At 32.9% G+C, this 21,385-nt stretch overlaps 2 protein-coding genes and 1 non-coding gene across 4 annotated transcripts; 1 reads left to right on the top strand and 2 right to left on the bottom strand.

Annotated features, from left to right (window-relative positions):
- Positions 1-2,620: 2,620 nt before the first annotated feature.
- On the bottom strand, positions 2,621-2,702 carry TRNAS-GCU. The gene has a single exon. It is a non-coding gene; the product is annotated as a tRNA-Ser (tRNA).
- Positions 2,703-10,331: 7,629 nt separating this feature from the next.
- LOC123903815 (ubiquitin carboxyl-terminal hydrolase 17-like) lies at positions 10,332-18,599 on the top strand. Of its 2 annotated transcripts, none has more exons than XM_045953456.1 (12): positions 10,332-10,917; positions 11,603-11,742; positions 11,838-12,586; positions 12,685-12,773; positions 13,149-13,234; positions 13,323-13,485; positions 13,592-13,706; positions 13,831-13,988; positions 16,538-16,622; positions 16,739-16,951; positions 17,535-17,596; positions 17,713-18,599. In XM_045953456.1, exons 1-12 carry the CDS (start codon positions 10,598-10,600, stop codon positions 18,368-18,370), a joined length of 2,838 nt encoding a protein of 945 aa, XP_045809412.1. In that variant the 5' UTR covers positions 10,332-10,597; the 3' UTR covers positions 18,371-18,599. The 2 variants fall into 2 exon arrangements, with proteins under 2 accessions (XP_045809412.1, XP_045809413.1); XM_045953457.1 differs by having other exon boundaries at positions 10,822-10,917; positions 11,544-11,742.
- A 371-nt stretch (positions 18,600-18,970) lies between these two features.
- LOC123904318 (transcription factor bHLH131-like) lies at positions 18,971-20,195 on the bottom strand. Its single transcript, XM_045953997.1, has 3 exons — positions 20,178-20,195; positions 19,859-20,092; positions 18,971-19,606 (listed from the first exon to the last, which is right to left on the bottom strand). Exons 1-3 carry the CDS (start codon positions 20,193-20,195, stop codon positions 19,208-19,210), a joined length of 651 nt encoding a protein of 216 aa, XP_045809953.1. The 3' UTR covers positions 18,971-19,207.
- Positions 20,196-21,385: the final 1,190 nt, after the last annotated feature.

Below are 21,385 nucleotides of genomic sequence, written 5' to 3'. Positions count from 1 at the left end.
ATTGACGCTGAACTTGGTAGGGAGGACCGCGGTTCGATCCCCGCAACTGCGATCGGAAGGGAGCTGAAATCACTTGATGTCAGAACTAACCCTCAAACCAGATTCAACTAGTGGTGAAAGCAAAATAAAAAAAAAATATTATATGTAATGTAATATACGGGACCGAAATTTGAACTAGGACTTAATCAAAAGAACAAAATTGTAGCAATTTTTAAGCTAAAAGTATATTAAAATAATAAGAACAAATAAATGGCAACATAAGTCAAACCAATAAAAAAAGGAAAACAAAAAATGAAGCAAAGAGACACAAAGCAAAAATTGAGTTTTATAAACATTTTTTTGGACTAAATTATAATAAACATTCTTATGCTCTGGATTTTTCTGATTTTATGTTGGACTTAATTAAGTGATTAAATAAATCATTGATCATAACAATGATTTTAAAGATTAACTCCTGTAAACTTCAAAGGTTTGATCCCGTGGTAAAATATAGGTATTGAATTTGAGAATTATTTGTTATTTGTACGACTATTACTGATAACATTGTTTAATTTTGTTTTTAAATGAAAATGTTAGATGCACTCATTTGTGTTTGAATCTCTTAACTATTCATAAACTATCTCGGCAATATTTTCCACATACATTGTTTTTATTAAGTAGTCTAATGACTAAAAGTTGACTCTGGAGTAAGTGAAAAATTTTGAATTTGAACACCGGCCTTGCATATATAATATAATATTTCTACCAATTGAGTTATGTTCATAGAACAATTTTTTCACATACATCAATTTTCCACTTACACCAATGTTTGCATTCCATTAATTTTTTAATGTTCGGCCTGTTTAGATATATTAAGTGTAATTTAAGTCTCGAGTTAGTTTAAAGAGTGAAGTTTAGCATCATATAGCTGACGGAAGGACATATAAACCAAATAACTTAAGATTTTAGCTTTCTTCAACGTTTTAAGGGAAAATGTGATGTTAAAGTCATTTGTATAATTACTTAAAAAGAATATAAACCAAATGATTGATCAAATCCGATCCATTGATACTTCCCTTCACGTCCCAACACAACCTCAGGTAGGAATTCACATAGATGAAATTTCGTAAATCAGCCAAGTAAATTCAACCTGATCTGAAAGAGAACCAACCACCACAAATATAACCTACTAAAGTTTCACTTTGACAAAGAGAAACAGTAAGATGAACTAATTGACAAAGTAAGCACTATGACGAAAAGTTGAATGGTTAAAATTCTTTGGTTGGAGAGGATCATATTCTATTCTGTTTTATTGACTTTACCAAAATTATCATCCAGAAGCATTACATGTGCATCTCCAATTCTCCATATGTCCTTGATGCTGGGAATGGCTGACTAATATAATGACCAACTTGACCAAGTGAATTATAGTAGTGGCAACCAATATTTTATTTCGGATAATATAGTTTTTATGATGGAATGATGGATTTTTTTTAATTAAACACAGAAAAGTGCACAAACATACTATTTTGTAAAACAGTTTTGATAGATATTTTTATGATTGATTTTACACGGACAAATGAGGTTGAATATAGTAGAATGATTAAATTCTTACAACATGATGAAAAAAAAGTTTAAATTTTTGACCGACAAGGAGATATTCATATTTAGTGTCTGATGTGTTTTAAATGTGATTAATTTAAGTGGAGAATGATTATAAAAAATTAAAAGATTATTTTTCATATTACATAATTAGTTTTAAAATACTTTACATTGTTTTTTTTAAAAAGAATACTTTATAAAAGTGAGTTGATGTGATCTCAAAAGAAAAATAATTCTCTCGCATTTTCTCAAGCGTTTACATCGCTTTCCTTAAATCTCTCTCTCTTTTTTTTTTAAAACAAATTTTACGGTCTCTCCTTAAACCTCTTTATTTATTTGTAAATTTTCATTTTCAGGATTTTAAGGATTGATATCAAGATAGCAGCTCGGGGAATCCCTGACTTGCTTGCCTTTTCTTTCATTTTTGGTATAAAACAAATAGCAGTTTCGGTAGACAAATTTGTTTGAAAACATAACACTTTTATCACGGAATTAAACCTACTATTAACATCATCAACTTGTCTATCAATCGCATCAGGTCTATCGCTCTTTTATTTAGTCTATCTATACATGGAAAAAAAATCCTAATAGCCAAATCAATATCACCTTAAATGAATAAGTCAAAAATAATGTATATTAGTATATTACTATATCTTTATAGATTGAATTATACTATAGGACATCATATATAGGAGTATTTTTTAATAACCATATCATCCTATCCTCATGACATATTTTTTTTAATGACCATATCATCCTATCCTCATATATAGGAGTATAATTATTGCATCATATAGTTGAAGAAGTCCTCATACAAATGAGGAATACGAGCTTTCCGAAAAAAAGTTATGACCTTTCAAAAAAAAATTATGAGGAATACGAGGCATTTATTGATTAAGTTAGAGGTAGTGTCTGGGGCAGGCAGGCAGAAGGCGACAACCAAACAACCCGCAGACTAAACCTTCCCTAGTTGCAAACTCTCACCCGTTGCGGGCCCTACTTCTATATTTTCTTCAAAAATAGCATAAAAATGATAAAACGACGCCTGAGAGATTCGAACTCTCGCGGGGAAACCCCATGTACTTAGCAGGCACACGCCTTAACCACTCGGCCAAAGCGTCGTTGATGCTAACTTTTGTAATCTATACGTATTTAACTTCATCAATGTGGATGTTTTTATTAAATTTTACCAATATATCAATAAACAATCCTCAATACTCTACTTATTTTGGGTTCAAATAACATGGTGATTAGAAATTTATTTCTTAAAGTAATAATCTCAAATTTAAATTTTATCTCTGCATATATAATGTAGTGTCTCTACTAACTGTGTTACAAGAACATCCAATATTATATTTTAGGCAAAATGCATCTATAGGTCATTTAAGTTTTATGTTTGTATCATATATGTGCTTTCAGTTTTTTAAGTATCAAATATGTCCTTTAAGTTTTTAAATATCATCCTTTAAGTTTGTAATTTTTAACATCTAGGTCCTATTTTTTAAGGATTTATCTGTTACAAACGTAAAACTTAAAGGATATATATGATACAAACGTAAAAGTTAAAGGACTTATTTAATACTTAAAAAACTTAAAGGATCTATTTGATACTTAAAAAACATAAAGTACCTATATGATAGAAACGTAAAACTTAAAGGACATATACATACATTTTGCCTATATGATATTGCTTGTTTAAATGATAAAAAAAATTATTTATTTTTATGCGAAATGATAAGAAAATTAATTTCACAACTGGTCATAGATTTGATATCAACCTCTTACGTATGAAAAAATTAAATTTAAAGAGAAGACTCATTTTGTGTGCCTCGCAGTTCCACCAATAGAGATTAGTCACCGTTAAACGACAAATAAAAACTTTATAGCTATATCATAGTATCAGTAGCAAAAAGTTAATTTTTTGAAATTATTATCTTTGTTTTAAAAAAATTTCATAATTTAAATTTAAACAAGTGTATCAATTAATGTAGAGAAGTAATACCAACAGAACTTGACCGAAAAAAGAAATAATACCAATAGTATACACTTCCTATACCAATAATAAATTAGTCCAATTAATAAGGAACTTGAAATTTGATCTCCAACTCATATGTATCACAAAATTTGGTTAGAAGAGAAATTTTAGCGAGATATATATTTTTCCTGTCAAATAATTTAGTAGTTAAAAACTTACTACTTAAAATAAATAAGTGAAAAACACCAAATGAAAATCATATGATGTCGTTATCTATCAATTGAGATTAAAAACTTAATTTTTATAGCAAAGTTTTTCTTTGTAAAAAGCATATACATATGGGATACTGCTGTCAGCCCAACATTTCAATTATGTGCAACAATATTAAGCCTGTAGTGAGAGACCCAACATGAACACAACTTAAAACGTTTTCGGAGCATGTTAAGGGGCTTTAGATAATATTGAGGGGGTCTAAAGAGACTTTTTCCAACATTTTTTCCATCCAAATTCTAAATTTCTAGTAGTAAACTATAACCCTTCATAGAGTTGATCTAATTGGGAATTCAATATTTTTTTTTTCCTAGCTGATGTTAGCACTTAGCACCAATTTAACAATAGTCTAAATTGCACTTTTGATCCCTTAATTTTTATAAACTTATAATGTTGACTCCATAACTTTGACAATAACACTTTTGCAAAAAGCCGATCTCCACTAATTTTAACCAAGTCAACGATATGTGAATAGTAACTCACATGCCATATCAATATACTTGGTCTATTTTTTAAAAAGTTGATTATTGGTAGTTTAAGTTGTGTAAGATCGTGGTAGATGTGGTGTGTATTGATACGGTTATAGAACTAGTAAAATGTTTGATTAGTACTTGAAATAATATAGCAAATATGGATTAGCACAAATTTCCTAGTGCTGAAAAACTTGCAAATAAATTAGTGTTTGAATGCTCTTAATCAAAAACATCAAATTTGTAGAAAACATATTATGATGAAAATGCCTTTGAACCGAACACATATGAACCTTGAGTTTGTTGATGAGTCTTTTAAGATTTATTATTTTCGATATATTGTTAAAATGGTGTATATTATAAGATAATAAAATAACCAGCTAGTTCATAAACTCATCAAATATGCGTCAAATTATAATCCTAATTTTCCATTCCTAGGGTTATTGAATACTTTACTAGCTTACTATTGTATTGCTAGTTCCATCGTCTGCTCTTGCTTAGTCATAGGACTATATCCATTGAGCTAAACACTACGGCATTTAGCTTTCCGTAGCCCATTCTCTCCCGATTTCGTAGCCCGAAGATTGATGAAACACAAGACGATTTGGTACATCGAAATTGTTCGTAATAAGCCGAAGAATGGTGCATTAGATCCAGTAGCTACCTGATAAATGCCAAATATTAGTAAAAATACATATTGAATTTGGGCACTTGATAACTTGTTTTGAAGGAAATGCTAAGTAAAACTTCCCTCTTTGATGTAAATATTATCATGATCAAGAGTTTTTCAATCCCAAACATTTTGTTAGGAATTGCCGATAAAAAGGGCAGGATTTGAAGCCTTCGCTCAGCGAAGTCTGGCGAACACTGGCGAACAAAGACAGTGGTCCAAGGGTCCATGGCGAGAAGCAGTGAGCCTCAGCGAACAACATCAAGTGAAGTTCGCTCAGCGAACCTTGGCGAGAGTTGGCGAACACAGGCAGAGTGTTCTGGGTAGCTGGCGAGAGTTGGCGAAGAAATGCTGAGTAAGGCTGTTTTGTGATACGTGTCAGAAAACCCCTTGGTGAAGTAACAAGTTCGCTCATCGAACCTCATATTCGCTCAGCGAACTCATTAATTCTGAAAGTCTATAAATAGCCATCAGATGATAAAATTTAGAAAAAAAACACTTTGTAATAGATCTCATATGAGAGAAATCATAGATTTAGGGTTCTAAGGAGGTTTTGAAGGTGGATTCATCACAACTTGAGAAATCAAGTGCTATGTTCCTCATTTCTTCACTTCTTCACTTTTGTAAGTTGATCATGGCTATGTGTAGCTAATTTCCTTGTTGTTGGGATTAGATGTAATTATTTTATGATCATGTACTCATTTTAATAATGGTATATATGTTTTTTTTATCAATCATTATGAGTGATGCCTTGTTTTACTTGTTTATTTCAAAGATTTGAATGATATAGACATATGTTATTTGAATCAAAAGTTAAGATAATCACTTGTTAAATTTCAAAGTTTAGACATAGATTTTGAGTTTAATAATCACTTAAAATATCAGAGCTTAAAGCTATTATATCGATTAATGATTCGAGACGTCGAAGGTTAATAGATATAATAGATTTCACGGCGTAATCCGGACACGGATACGTTTGACGAGTGATATGTGATGATAATGATTGGTGAATGAAATATATATATGCTAATGGTTAAATGATACATGTTAATGAAATAATGAATCTAATCCCGACAATTTCTTCTCTCTGAAATTCTAATCATTTTAATATATCGCACTCTTTATGTTCCGAAACAAAATTCATACAAAACCCGCACTTAAAATCATGGATATTGTAAATCAACACTTAATATCGCACTAGTCCCTGTGGATACGATATACTGAAAATACTTGCTTTTGTACTTTCATCACTACCGAGCGTAGAGTTTGCTTTTGGCAGCTCATGAACCGACCGAAGGAGGGGCCGACTCTGCAGCCGGGCTTTGAGGAAATGGAGCGGGGAGTTCGCGTAAGTAGAAGTGGGTCACCCCACCCAACGTCAGGAAATGAAAGAGGCCGCACTGCCCTAAGCACCATGCATGTTTTGATCATTGTTCCCCTTCTCGCGTCGCCCTATATATCTTACTGGACACCACATCTCGTCTTCAACTCATTCCGACACTGTGAGATCCTATAGTCACGCCTTAGTCTAAAGGGCTAAATGGGCTTTTGGACTTTATTTATAAAGAAATGTGACTCTCTTTGGGGGTCTGGTACCATTATAGCGGTGCTAAAACCGGAACCTCCAGGGCAGCGGGGGGCAACTCCCAAACCTCAGGGGCTACCCGAATCCCCACAACAGGCGGTGAAGGAGGTCCTCCACACCTCCTACCCCATCGCATGTTGCGACGTCCCCAGCAGATAAACAAAAACTAAAAAAAATAAACAAAATCATATAAGTAATATATTCCCCCATATGTTCCAGGGTACATAATTTTTCACTTGCAACCGATGCAAACCTAACATATTTGATAATTCATATGTTGGACTGTGTTGGGAAGCATTAATGCATGTGTTTTTGGCACATTTTACTTTGTTATTGATCAATGCAATTTCTTTTGTTATTCGTAGAGAAATTGAAATATGTTAGACCTCACAAGACTTTGGTTAAACATGTGGGACATGATAGGAAAACTTGAGATGTAAGTTTGACATGTAACTGAGAAAAATTATGTTTAGGTATGACATAGCTTTCTCAAAGCTTAATTTAGTATAATGGGTTGTTTAGAGGTTTGTCATGCAACCTATTTTCAAGTAAGCTGATATGACTAATAAATTAACGGGTCCAACATGTAGAGATAAGAACTTTAAATGTGTCACTAAATATCCCATGAGTTTCACTAAATATCCTGTTAGTTTAATTTAATTCGAACCTTAGTACCTCATTTATTCATTTTAATGATGACATTTTATTTATTTATAATGAGATGAGAATCGAACTCATGATCTATAGCGTACTACCAAAACTTCTCACCATTAGACAAAACCTAGTGGCTTTAATGGTAAAATTTCTAACTACTAAACTATTTGATTAAAAAAACGTCACAAGGTATTCTTTTTGTCACCGACGACTATACTTAAATCTTAATGCAAGGTAAATAACTATATGATTACAAAAAAATTGTTCCGGTTATAATACTAGTTTACTTTTTTTTTTCTTTAAAGATGTTGTATTTCAGGTATCATTTCTAAAATTGAGTCTTTGTTTAAATATTTTTTTTTATTGGGGAATGCGAGGAGGCCGAAGGGTGCGCTGTGTTAAATGGGATAAGGTGTCTTTATAAAAAAAGGTGGATTATGATTGCGTGACTTGGGATCATTTAATTTACTCCATCTGTTTCAATATATAAGAGCTACTTTGACTAAATGTACTATTCATTCATCTTGTAAACATTATCATATGAGATCTTGTTTGATTTGTTTTGATGAGTATTTTCAAAATATCAAATTTTTATAATTTTTACAAATAGACAATTAAAGATATTGGTGATCAAAATTGTGCATTGGAATACGTGATATGGTCAACTAGGCCTTATATTTTGCGACGAAGGAAGTAGTTACAATAGATAAATGATGTTGGAGGTTAAGATTTAAGGTATTGCTAGACAAATACTTCATCCGTCCCAAAATATAAGCAAAAAGTGGTCAATAAAAGTTGATGAATTTGGTTTAAAATTTAGTCCAGATACATTCACTTTTGTTGACTCCAGTTTGCTTATATTTTGGGACGGAGGAAGTATATTAATTAGATTGTAGTAGTGTGGTGGAAGGGTCGATGAGATATTCCACTTGGTGGGAAGATATGTAGATGGTCGAAGTGGTGGCTTATTGACATAAGTAAGGTGGCGGGAGATGATCTTGATGCTTCATTCATAGTGTAAATGACTATGCTCATTATTGTGTGAACGATTGTTAAGTAACGAAGTCTCCTAATCATGTATCTTTTGAATGTCCCTTGTTTAAAAAAGTTGATTCAATATATTATCTTGGTTATGATTCATTATATTTTACCAAATGAACACAAACTCAAATTAGAAGTTGTTTCTCTTTATCTATAGAAGATTTATCGAGTAATACATTCAAAAGAAGAGCACTAATTCAATGAAGTTTTAGTAATTTATGTTGTATCAATTTAGTGTTCTTCTTTTGAATGTATTATCCAATAAAATCTTCTATAGATAAAGAGAAACAACTTAGTTTAGTTTAACCTGTTTATCAATTTAGTTTAGTTTGAGTTTTATGCTGAAAACATTTAAACTCAACTAAAACCAATCCATATATTGTTGATCAATTTAGACAATAAATTCACTTAAAATCAAACCAAACCAACTCGCAAACACCGCTACAACTAAGACATTTGTAGTTAGCATAACCCTATTGCTATTTAATTTAGGAAAATGTTAACTTGTGCCCTTAAGGCACATGTTAAGGAAGCAAAAATAGAAATTATTAAATGCTAATTTGTGCATTTTGACTTTTGAAGCATTAAATTTCTTGTATCATTAAATGTTGAATTTCTATTTTTGTATATCTTAACATGTGCCCTTAGGGCACATGTTAACAAGACCCTTTAATTTATTATTAGTGAAGTGATATAAAACAAACACATTAGGATAAAATAAAACACATCAATGTCAGTTTGTCATTGTCCAACTTTTCTTATTGAAGCAAACTCATCTGCCACAGTAATAATAGTTAGTAAATTATGATCCAATTCAAGTGTGTTACTCATAAATGATCAAAAAGCACATTAACGCATTCAAGATTCCCCGGTTTCTTTCTCAAAATATACAAAGATTATATTCTACTACTCTCCTCTCAAATCTTCAAAGCCATTAATAATATATCTTCAATTCAACAACAACAGCAGTAAATAACCGATCGTTAGTCGGTTTAGTGGTGATTGTCACTGAACTTAATAAGAAAAATCACAGTTCGATTTTCCGTAATTGCGATCGAAAGGATGTTGGAAGCTCTAAAACTGACTCAAAACCAGATTAAACCGGTGGTAAAAATGAAAGAAAAAAAAAAACAGTAGTAAGTAGTTACAAAAAAATACCAAAGCTCAAAAAGTAGGTAAATATTAAATTCACCTAACGTTTTAATCAACTAGTCCCACACCCGTGCGATGCACAGGTGTTATGTAATATTTTATATTCTAATGTTGAAAAATTATTCGTATAAATTGTAACAATAAGTATTATAAAATGAAAATTATAATAATAATAATAATAATAATATAAAAGTGATGTACTTATCACTTCCTCCAACCAATATATATACCTATATGTATAGAGAATGAGTACGGACCATCAAAATTGAATGAAATATGATAATGCTAATGGTTATTATATATTTCAATCTCATAACCTAACTTTTTGCATAACATTCACTCTTCTCTAAAATTATAATGTAATTAAGTCAATAATGTATACACTCTTCGTATTTTTTTTTGTGACTAAATTATAAACTCTTTGTTGTTTCTATGAAAATGGTTGACATTTAAATGGGATAAATGTTGAAAGAGAATCCAACTATGTTCATCTTCATTGTCACTAAGAAATGTTATAATAATGTAGAAGAGTGTAACATCTTGTGACATCAATTTTTGGATAATTGGAGAGGTAGAATTCAATAATAATGTAGAAAATTGTAACATCTTGTGACATCAATTTTTGGATAATTGGAGAATCATAATTCTTTATTATTTATTATGAGATTAATATAATATAAAAAAAATAGAGATGAGAATGATATAATATAAGGAAGTGATGTGAAAAAAAAAATGAAAATGATATAATATAAGAAAGTGATGTGGCATTATTGTGTGATTTAATTGGATGTAAATGGTGATGTGGATTAGGGTTAAGATGGATAGTAGGAGAACTATCTAGGAATTATATATATAGATAAACTAAAACATAATTAAATCATAAACAAAATTAAAAAAAGAGACTTAAAACGTTAATTTTTAATTAATATGATTAAGATGTGTAAACGGCAATTCAAAGAAGAAAAAGACAATAGAAACGACAAATAGATCGCTGTGTCGCACCATTTTCTCAATTCGTCAACACCAAAAAAACAGAGAAGAAACAAAAACAACACACAAAAAAACAGTGACGGTTCTACTCTGTTACTTTCTTCTCACCGACGCTACTTTCCCATTTTACCCTTATCGGAAACCCTATGCGTTGTAAACTATCTCTTCCGTGGATCCTGTGTTGGAAACAGGATAAGATTTAACAAAAAATGCTGATTTTTGAGATTTTAGGGTTACAAGGTTTTGTTTATTTGTTTTTGCTTTTGGGGTTTGTAGTGATTCGTTATGTTTGGAAGAATGCGGAAGCGAAAAAGGAAGAGGTTATAATGTTAGTTCAAGATACTGCTGCCATGGCTGAAGCTTATGCTGATTCAGCTACTTATGATGATGTTTCAGCTAATTATAGTGATTCAAATTTGAATTCAAATTCAAATTCAAATTCAGTTCCTGTTTCAGAGTGGTATCAGTGTGCTGTTTGTTATTCACCTACTACCATGAGATGTGCTCGTTGCAAAGCTGTTAGATACTGGTTTGTTTTTTGTTTCATTTCTTAAAGTTTTGTTTTTTAATTGGAAAAATAGTTTTTTTTTTGTTAATGTTCTGCATGTGATTGTTTGAAATTGAGAAATGTGTGGGGTACTATTTAGTTAAGAACATAAGTTTTTTTGAAACATTATAGGGGAAACAGTTTTAGCTTTTTAGGGTATTTTTAGTCTATATTTTGTATATTTATATGAGATATGCTTTTGACAAAATTGAAAGAGTGATGTGATAGATAACTATTTATGTTTGGCATCACAGTGAGTATGCTAGAATCACGGTGATCCATTTTGCAGAAGCTACATAGTGTAGCTTTTGGAGTGACCGTGATTCTGACATACTCACCGTGATACCAAACATACACTATATAACATTTCAATCACACTACATAGCTTTCTTAATTTAGACAAATCCCATCCTCACCTAAAAAAATCTCAATCAAAATGTAGCCTTAGTATTATGTGTGTGTGTGTTTGTTGTTGAAATTTATCTGATTATGTAGAGCTTGGATTTTTTATTTTTATTGTAGTGTGTAGTTTTACGATGATTTGTTTGACATTGCGCATTCCTGAATATCTCTAGTTTTTTGTGTGCCCATGTTTGTTCTCTCTTCAGTTAAATATCTCCAGACATCTCTAGTTGTTATTCATTTACACAAGCATGCTTTCTTGTAGTTCGGGTAAGTGTCAAATTAGTCACTGGAGGCAAGGCCACAAGGACGAATGTTGTCCTTCGGTTACAACTACTAGGAATATCGAAGACGGAAATATTACTTGTAGAGCGTCAGTATCAGAAACACAGTTTGATCTTCATGGTAATGTCTTAGATTAGAAATCTCATTATGTTGTTTCGAGAGTCATATCATGGTAATGTCTTAGATTAGAAATCTCATTATGTTGTTCTATGCAGAAATCAAAGGAAAATATGGTGCTGGATCTTACAATGACTCACTTTCCAACTTTAATCCGTCTGTTGCTGCAAGAAAATCATTTGATGATAACCGTCATGAGACTCATGACACATTTACGAAACCTGTTCATGATAATACTGCTGATGACACATGTGTAGCTTCCACCGACAGCGACGAAACCGTGTTACCCACCTCATTTCCCTTGGAATCTAAAAATCCTGTCAATATTGAAGTTAAGAATTGTAGTTCAAGTAAAAGAAGCAAGAAAAAGTCTAGTAACAACAGTGATGAGTCTGGATTTAAATCAAAAGTTCCAAAAGTCAAATTTGACACATCTCATGATGCGGCATCAAATTTGGTTGGCCACGAACACAAACAAAAAGTTGAATCAGTTGAAAAATCAGTAGCAGATACCTCTAAGGGCAGGGCTGTGCCTTCCTCGAGTAATTCAAATAAAGATGTTGCAGCTGATTATGTGGAAGATTCATATTTGTCCAGGTACAAAGAAGGACGAAGATCATCATCTAGTTCTCGTGATCAACTATTATCAACTGCTAAAGAGGATTTGATTTCACATTCCATGTCTACAAAAACTGAAAATTATCATGCATTGCCTTCAAAATTTAGCGTTGCTCCAAATCCTCCACAAAATATTCGTAGTGGTTTGAAAACATCAATGCAAAAAGTTGTCCAGCAGTTTAGAAGCTCAAAAGAATCAAGATCCAATCAAATGTCAGTTGAAAATGAGGTTGTGAATATATTGGACTTATTTATTTAGAAATTGACTATTCTTGTTATCATTATTACTTTTGTCGCTGGTGATTTAAATCTTGTATGTTTTCGCAGTTGGGCTTTCCTTATGAACTTTTTGTGGAGCTTTATTGTTATGACAAGGTGAAACAATTACCGTTTGGCCTTACAAACTGTGGGAACAGGTACTTAAAGTTCTTTTTGCTTTACATTGATTGGTGTAATTTGTTTTATGTGATGTAATGTAACTGCTCTAGTGAGAGGGATGAGAGATTAGGAAGGAGACAATGAGGAGTCTGATACATTTTTTGAAGATTTATATTTATTATTTTAGTGCTCTATTGCATTGCATAGTCCTAAAGTTATTATAAGATTAGAATATAATTAGGAAACATTCTAGTTGTTGGTCGGTTGAACTTTCTTACTGGTATTCAATGCTTGTTTTGATTTCGTGTTTTGTGTATGTCAAGGGGGTCACATCAAGTGTTTGTCTACGTAGTATTTTGTTTCTTTGATTCATAATTACATACCCTCTTACAAATGAAATGCCTCTATTGCAGCTGTTACGCTAATGCAGTACTCCAGTGTTTGGCGTATACTCAGCCTCTAACATCGTATCTTTTGCAAGGGTTCCATTCGAAACGATGCAAGTACCTCTTAATAACATCTTCGTGATTTAACTTGTTCAACTATTAGGACCTTTAATAATTGAATCTTCACAATGTTCTTACTAGGTCAGAAGAAGGGATGGTGTTTTTTCTGCGAGTTTGAATATCTAATTCAGAAGGCAAAAGAAGGGAATTCTCCACTTTCTCCAATTGGGATATTATCTAAGATACACAAGATTGGAAGTCATCTTGGACATGGGAGAGAGGAAGATGCACATGAATTTTTGAGGTGAGCCAAATAATTGCCAATGCTGATGCTTTGCCAATGATGTTCCTTCTTCAGCTGTAAAAAATATATTTTGTGCATTGTATATATGAGAAATTGCTATTGACAGGGGTGCAGTTGATATAATGCAATCTATTTGCCTCAAAGAAGCCGGTGTTTCGAGTCCTTTGACAGAAGAAACAACTCTCATTGGGTACACCTTTGGAGGTTATCTACGATCTAAGGTAGTTTTCAATCTAACAAGCTATTTTATGGTGATTTGTATTTTCAACTTTTATTTGAGCTAGAAAGGGATGGAAAATAATAGCTTACATACATATTAATTTTTTATTATGCTGCAAAATGCAGATAAAGTGCTTAAGGTGCCTAGGGAAATCTGAGATGTATGAGAGAATGATGGATCTTACTGTTGAGATTGATGGGGATATTGATACTTTGGAAGAGGCTCTTGGACAGTTTACAGCGCCTGAAATCTTGGATAAAGATAATAAATATAATTGTGGCAGGTTTGTCACTCTTCATTCCATGCCACGTTTAAGTTTTTCCTATTATTTTTAAGTTATAACACATTGCTGTTATAGTACTCATGTTATGCAGTAATTGAATATTTTTCCTTTTTTTCAAATGGTATATGGAAATTACGTGTGGATTTTAAACTATTATTCAAGACAAGATAGGATTTAGGGTACATTTATTAGAGAAAAATTGAGATCTAGGTAGTCAATAGCGCCGTGATCGCACTGATGCGCCACAGAACTGTGGCTGGTTGCTACAGTGAGGCCAGGTGTGCCACATATTAAGAGTGTGAGTGCTACACCAGGCTTCGCAGAAGGAACAACGCGTTGCATTTCGCTCCCGTCGCGGCACACACCAGGGGAGGGGATGAAAAATTGAAGAAAGAAAGGATTTCTTACCTGATATGGCCAGATCTGAATTTTCCTGCAACGCATATCTTTGTTTTTTGGCCAGATCTGCTTGTTGTGTGCGGCGGCTATGGTGTGTACAGCAGCAGGTTGTTGTGTGCGTTTTCTTCATTTTTGTGTCTGCTTGTTATGTGTGGTTGTTGCTGTCTCATGTTTTCAAACTAGGTTTAGGGAGTAAAAGAAAACTTTTGGGCCCTTAAGGCCCACTGCAGAAAAAATAGTGAGCTTCACCCCCCTGCCCCACACGATTCTATAAAACCGCTTCCGTCTGAATTTATCCATCTGGATAGGGAAAAACACTGTTTTAAAAAAATCACCAAGGAGGGCTGTGTAAAGCTCTCAAAAAATTAACATCTAGTGTGTGTTGTAGTAGTCATTATAATTAGTTGAAATAGCGGCTATCTCATTATCCCGATATCCCATTCTCAAAGGTGGCTTATTTAGATGTAAATATTGTCTTTGGACCTAATATATGACGCGTGTCATGGGCGTCATGGCTTGCACATAGCCGACTCCACTTAGTTGAAAAATGCTTGGTTGTTGTCGTGTATTTAATTTATGTTTTGCAGTTAAAACTTGAGCGGATCAGTGAAAACCTGTTTCATAACTAGGGTCAGAAGAATAACGACACAAACTCGAGTTAGAAAAATAACACACAAACTCAAGTTAGAAGAATAATGACACAAACTCGGGTTAGAAGATGACCTGTTTGATTTTGTGGGTCAGCAGAAGGCCCATTTAGAAATTAAGGTTTTTTCTTTTCATACAAAATTGGTTTTTTAAATAGCCACATGCACATTAACTGTGCAGCAAGTGTGACACATAATTCCAAAGAATTCACACGCTGTTTCTTTCCCTTTTCTGGAACTGTTCGCCTATAGAATTGGAAGAGCGAAGTAACTTCAACACTACACCTCTCACTTCGATTGTTTCTCCTGCTTCTGTTTTATCTTGAGACTATGGTTATGTTATGTGAGTTATGCTGTTATGAATTTTGAGGAAATGCAACTATGCTGTTAGGTTATGTTGCGAGATATGGTTATGAATTTAAATTTATATAAGTATTTCAATGTATGTATGCATATATTTGAGATTTATGAATTTCGTATAATCTTATGATTAATGTTACAATTATACGATTTTACTTCACCTTTCCTATTATGCGTAAAATCCCGATTTTAGCTACCTTGAATGCCGCAATTAGACTGCTAGGGGTGGACTGCAATGAAGGCGGAATTTCCAACAAGTACACACTGTGGGCTTTGATAAAATCCTGTCAAGTTGATTTAAATAGTCATCTTTTAATGGTTTTCTGGATTCTCTTTTTGAAATAGTGCTAGTATGCTACTGCTATTATAGACAAATGAGAATTTGAACCCTATACTTTGTAGAGTTTGGGAAAGAATTCTGTGGGACCTTGTGATTGGGCTGAACGGTTCTGTTTGATGACTCGGACTCTATTACTTCAGATTAGAAAATGAACAACTGTTGACTACTTGACTTCCTTCGCAATTGATTGCTCTTGGTTCTTCTAATGCAATTATATTAAACGAGATGTAATCACGATCGTAATTCCGTGCTTTAATATTGTACTAGATATTAGAGCTTTAGGTACCAAGCTCAATGCGGATTCTGTCCCACGGATTTTATGACTTTAAGTTGACTTTGTTTATTCTGATTTATGAACAATGATTTATTCTGCTTTAATGTTTAGAGGGGCCCAAATGGTTGTATATTACATTATTGTTCCCTATGGTCCTAGTTATATGGAAGCAAAAGACTATTCGCAAAGACCAAGGAAGCACATTCGAAATAGTTAATGCTAACTTTTTTCCCAGAAATACCGTCAATACTTATTTAATGAAAACCCAATTGCATAGCGAAGATGGACTTCTATGAAACTCACAATAAAGTAAGAGTATAAAAGGAATTTCAATAATTAATACACTTAAAAAGTGTGCTATTTTTTTATTTAGGACCAAGAAAAACTTAATTATCTCTTATAAATAGGACTAGAGGGAGTATTGACGAACTTGTGATTTAAATTCCTAAATTTTTATGTTTGACTTTCCTTTTCTATGAGACTCGCTGTATTTACGAAGTCGTTTTTATTTGTTTTTCTTGCTATGTAGATGTAAATCATATGAGAAAGCCAAGAAGAAGCTGACAGTATTGGAGGCACCAAATATTCTTACAATTGTATTAAAACGATTTCAGGTGCATGTCCAATATTAATGTTGATGTTTTTCTTGTCTATGTACATTGTTCGTTGATTTGTAATTTTGCTTTTATATTAGATTTTCTCATCCATGTTCTGTTGTTTATTTTGGCAGTCTGGTAACTTTGAAAAGTTGAATAAGTCAGTTCAGTTTCCTGAAGTCCTGAATATGACTCCATATATGAGTGGAACAAAGGATAAATCTCCAGTATACAGTCTTTATGCAGTTGTTGTCCATTTGGATATCATGAATGCTGCATTTTCAGGCCATTATGTTTGTTATGTGAAGAACATCCGAGGAGAATGGTTCAGGATTGATGACAGCAGGGTGAGAGCTTTCTCCCGCATTTCCTTTTTGTGTCTGATTGTCTGCTTCCCTCCCCTCCTCCCCCCGAAAAATGAGATTATACAATTGATGCTGTTTAATTGACTTAAAATGTGTCCTCTTATTATCCTCAACATATGAACTAAACTTCCGTTCATTAATAATCAATCTGTGATGTGGGGGGTTCTTAGAAGCTTGTGATTTGAATAGGAAATTGGCCCCGAGTCCTCTTTTAAGTTTGTATAAATACGAGAAACAAGTACTTTGTCAACAGCGCCTTCTACAATTCTACTTCTAAACAAGCAAAAGTTTAATATTTGCATCTATATGTTAGAATCTATGGCATAGTAGAGATGGTTTGAAAGCTACTTGTGCCTTTTTTTTTTCAAATATAAATATAAAGGAATATCAAAGTCTTTTTAAAAAATTACAATGCATTATTATAAGTTTATGTCTTGCAATTTGTGTCATTAATTTTTATGACACCTTCTGAAAAGCACCGGCAATGTTGAAAATACATACTTTATTTATGAGATTTATTTATTTCTGTATGTAAATAGAGGATTGCATTTGTGCTTCTCTTCAGGTAGAACCTGTCGAATTGTCGAGAGTCTTATCAGAAAGGGCATACATGCTTCTTTATGCAAGGTAATAATGCTACAGAGGTTGACGTATAATTTTTGGTTGGATATGTTTATTGATTTTATTTATAGTGTCTCTGCAGAAATTATAACCTTTTTTATACTAAATTGTAAATTCTTCAGGCACTCTGCAAAGCCTCTGAGTTCAGTAAGTAGCAATGCAACCTTTTCAACTGGAAAGTTCAAGAGGAGGAACTTGGAAGCCATTCCTGCTGTTTCTAAGACGCGATCAAATTCCATGGCTACAGGTGCTGATTCTCCCTCCGTACAGCAGAAGCAGGGACAGCACACTAACTGGAATGCTGTCAACGATTCCTATACCAATGAATCTGCATATACAGAAGAATGGAGATTCAACTATCGGGGAAGAAATACATTGGTGGATTCTTCAAGCGAAAGCTCACTTTTCAGCTCTTCTGATGCAAGTTCTTGCAGTACTGCAAGTACCAAGGACTCAGCTAGTACTGTGGACTTTTCAGATTACATATTTGGTGAGGCAGGATCCAATTGGCATGGCCACTATGGAATTTCGTCTAACTCAGCGGCATCTTCTTCGTATGATAACTTACATACAGATTTTTCAGTGGACAATGATGCTAATAGGAGGATCCAGCAGGACTCGGAAGATAAAGCAATTTCGAATGCTAACAAAAACAAAAGTCATAGTGGTAGGTGGGGAATTGACCTTAAAAGATTTGTCACTGCTAAGCATCATGACAAAAATTCTGTTGTACATGCAAGAAAAACAAGTAGAGATGCATCAGCTCAAACATTTTATTGAGTTTGAGTTGAGATAGAATCAATCATCTGGGATATTTTTGGTACAGTGAAAATCAATATTTCACTAATATAAGTAGAATGGGGATTCTTGTTTTGATGTTCAGTCTTAGCTCAAGAATTCTTGTGTACAAGTAAGAATGAATAACAAATTGAGATGCAACAGCTCAAACATTTTGTTGAGTTTGAGTTGAGACAGCAATCATCAATAATTTTTGGTACAGTGAATATCATTAAGTGCTTAACTACCTGTTTGATGTTCATCCTTTATTCAAAGATTAAATTTTTGAATTCATAAAGTAATAACTAGAATAAAATGAGCGATAATTCCTTGGTAATAATCAAGTTTGCAAAGTTAAGTAATCACTATATCATTAAGTGCTTACTGCTTACAATCTTGTCTCACAAACAAAAATTACATTTTTTTTTGAATGGCTAAATTTTATTCATATCGCAACTGAGCGCAAGACGAGCACAGTGCACAAAACAAATACATACAATTACATCACAAGAAAGAAAATAAACTAAAACAACACCTAAATCCACCGACACCCATGGCGGGCCCTTACACAAATTACATGTTAATCTGTCATGTAATGTTACACTTCATTTAAAGAGTTGGATATGATATTCATATACAAACTAAGAGCTGAATGTTTCTTGCAAAAGTAAACAAGCCTTATGGTGGAGTCTCAGTTCTACAAAGTTCCCCTAAAGTTATTATTATGTGTTCCTTAAACCTAGAAAGAAAACATGTAATTAGCTTTTACATGTTATAGTTCTTTAGTCAGCACTTTACCAACATAAGTCAGAATTAAGTGAATCCTATAACAAAAAACACTTATTGAGTAAACCGTCTCATCTTAGAGCTTGGCTTATGCATGACAACTTTTAAAGTACTCTTAAGCATCCCCAAACCTTCATTTTCAATACCTTGCACCCATAACACACTTCTGTTTCTTCCACCTACTGTCACCATCTCAACTTTTACAACTTTGGCTTTCATTGACCCTAATGCTCTTGCTATAGAAGACATTAATCCTGGTCTATCCTCACAACTTAATGTAGCTTTCACTAAACCCTCCTTATCATTACACTTTTCCAAACTCAATTTGTCTACTCCACTTGGAAACTTGACCTCCTTTGAGGTACCATGATTATCTTCTTCTAGTTTTGATGCTTTTTTCTTCAACTCCTTCACTTGCTTGATAGTCTCCACTAGTATTGATGCCTTGTCCTTCTGTTAATAAATAAAAATGTCTAACTTAAGCAAGCTTTTTTAGGAAAATCGCAACTTATAATTACACGAAGGGCAAAGCCAGAAACTTGACTTCACAGCGGCCAAAATTAGAAAACATGATTTAGGCTGCATTGTTATTGCAATTACGGTGGCATCAATCATATTTAACCGTTTTTCCTTGTAGTTGACACGAAAATAAAGGAAATTTTGTTTTCACAAAGTTGGTTAATTTTTTTTAAGAATGACACTAACTTTGATCAAGTTGGGGAGGATATCGCGGAGGGTGTCATATTGACCATTGATTCGCATTCTACGTCTCTTTTCTGCTTCACTGTGTTTCTTGGCTGCTAGTAATTTGTTCTCTGCCTTTGATCTTTGCTTCAAGAAACTGCTTTTGTATGTTTGTGAGATGAACGTCGACCGTGAAAAGTTGTTTCTTATCATTTGAGCTTCGGAGTTATAGTAATTTCGAACATGTTGCATGCCCTGTTCAAACTATGTTAGTAGAACACAAGAAAGGAAACAAGTTTGCATTTAACCTTTCAAACAAAACAAGTTTTAATAATCTTACCTGTCGAAGTAAAACCATTTTGCTTCCAATAGAAACCTTTGTGCTAAAAGAGGCAAGTGAAATGCAATTACATCAAAAGCAAGGAAGATTGAATATGTTTGGCAACTATTTCGTCACTTTATAAAAGGGATATGAAAATCAAGGAATTTATGATAGGATTTTGAAATTAAGTATGAGATCATGCCTATTTTAAATGTTCATAATGATATTATTATCTTCTGATATACTACCATTTTTATAACACAAAATTTTGTAATCTTATTGATATGCAAAAATATATTTTGGATTTGCAGTTACATCCTTTATTTAACTTCATTTACTCGTGAAGGAATATGAATATTTATTACTTTGAAGTTTCCAAATAGCTGTACCAAAGACAAATATCTCTCATCTTCCTTGTTTTTACACTAACTTTATTTTAACTGTTTCTTCCCAAACCTCAGTTGTTATTTTAGATTTTAGAACAATATTAACAGGAATTGATTACTTTGTACATAGTTTTTTTTTAGACTGTTTGATTTCTCTTTTTATCAGTTTTTTTTTTTTTTTTTTAATAAAAATTAAATAGAAAAACTAATTTTATCAACAATGATATGGGAGAAGTGAAGAAAATTCAATACAGCCTCTTAACTCTTACTTAATTCACAAGTGATCTACTTAAAAACAAAGAGTGAATCGCTGATTGGGTACCTAAATTTGCAAGGGTCAGTTTAGTTCATGCGTTTTACGAATAGACAAAAACACCTTGAAAATTATAAAACGTCAATCAATTTAATCTTTCTATTAAAATGCTTCTGTTATACTAGTACATGAACCGACATGTTTAGTGCCTATGTGATAGTTTACCTACGCAACCACGTCTTTGACATGTCACAGGGACTAAATTGAAAATATACTTTTGAATTTTCCCATTCCTCTTCATCCTTTCCATTCATCTTGCCGAAACTCACCGCCCTTATTTCCATTCATCTATTCGTTTCACACAAACTTTCGTTCATGCAGATTTGGTGTTTTTTGTTGCTATATAATGAATCGTGATTGATTGTGTACTGAGTCTTTGATCTTGATGTTTGACATTATTGGGTTTTCTCATTTGTTACTGGTTTTTGTTTGTGTTTCAGCAGTGAGTAGTGCCTCTTAGAAGTTGGAATATAAATTTTAGCCGGCTACCTGCCCAGATGGAGCATGACAAAGAAGGAGGAAAAACA

The sequence above is a fragment of the Trifolium pratense genome, linkage group LG2 (assembly GCF_020283565.1).
Source record: "Trifolium pratense cultivar HEN17-A07 linkage group LG2, ARS_RC_1.1, whole genome shotgun sequence".
NCBI lineage: Eukaryota > Viridiplantae > Streptophyta > Magnoliopsida > Fabales > Fabaceae > Trifolium > Trifolium pratense.
This window is presented reverse-complemented; position numbering and strand designations above follow the sequence as displayed.

Bases quoted from the DNA above. Each gene is read 5' to 3' on its own strand.
- LOC123903815 (XM_045953456.1), top strand. From the start codon at position 10,598: ATGCTGATTTTTGAGATTTTAGGGTTACAAGGTTTTGTTTATTTGTTT. The intron at 16,623-16,738 runs GTGCATGTCCAA...TTATTTTGGCAG, and splicing joins TTGTATTAAAACGATTTCAG to TCTGGTAACTTTGAAAAGTT. The intron at 17,597-17,712 runs GTAATAATGCTA...TAAATTCTTCAG, and splicing joins TACATGCTTCTTTATGCAAG to GCACTCTGCAAAGCCTCTGA.
- LOC123904318 (XM_045953997.1), bottom strand. The intron at 19,607-19,858 runs GTTAGTGTCATT...ATTTATTAACAG, and splicing joins TCCTCCCCAACTTGATCAAA to AAGGACAAGGCATCAATACT.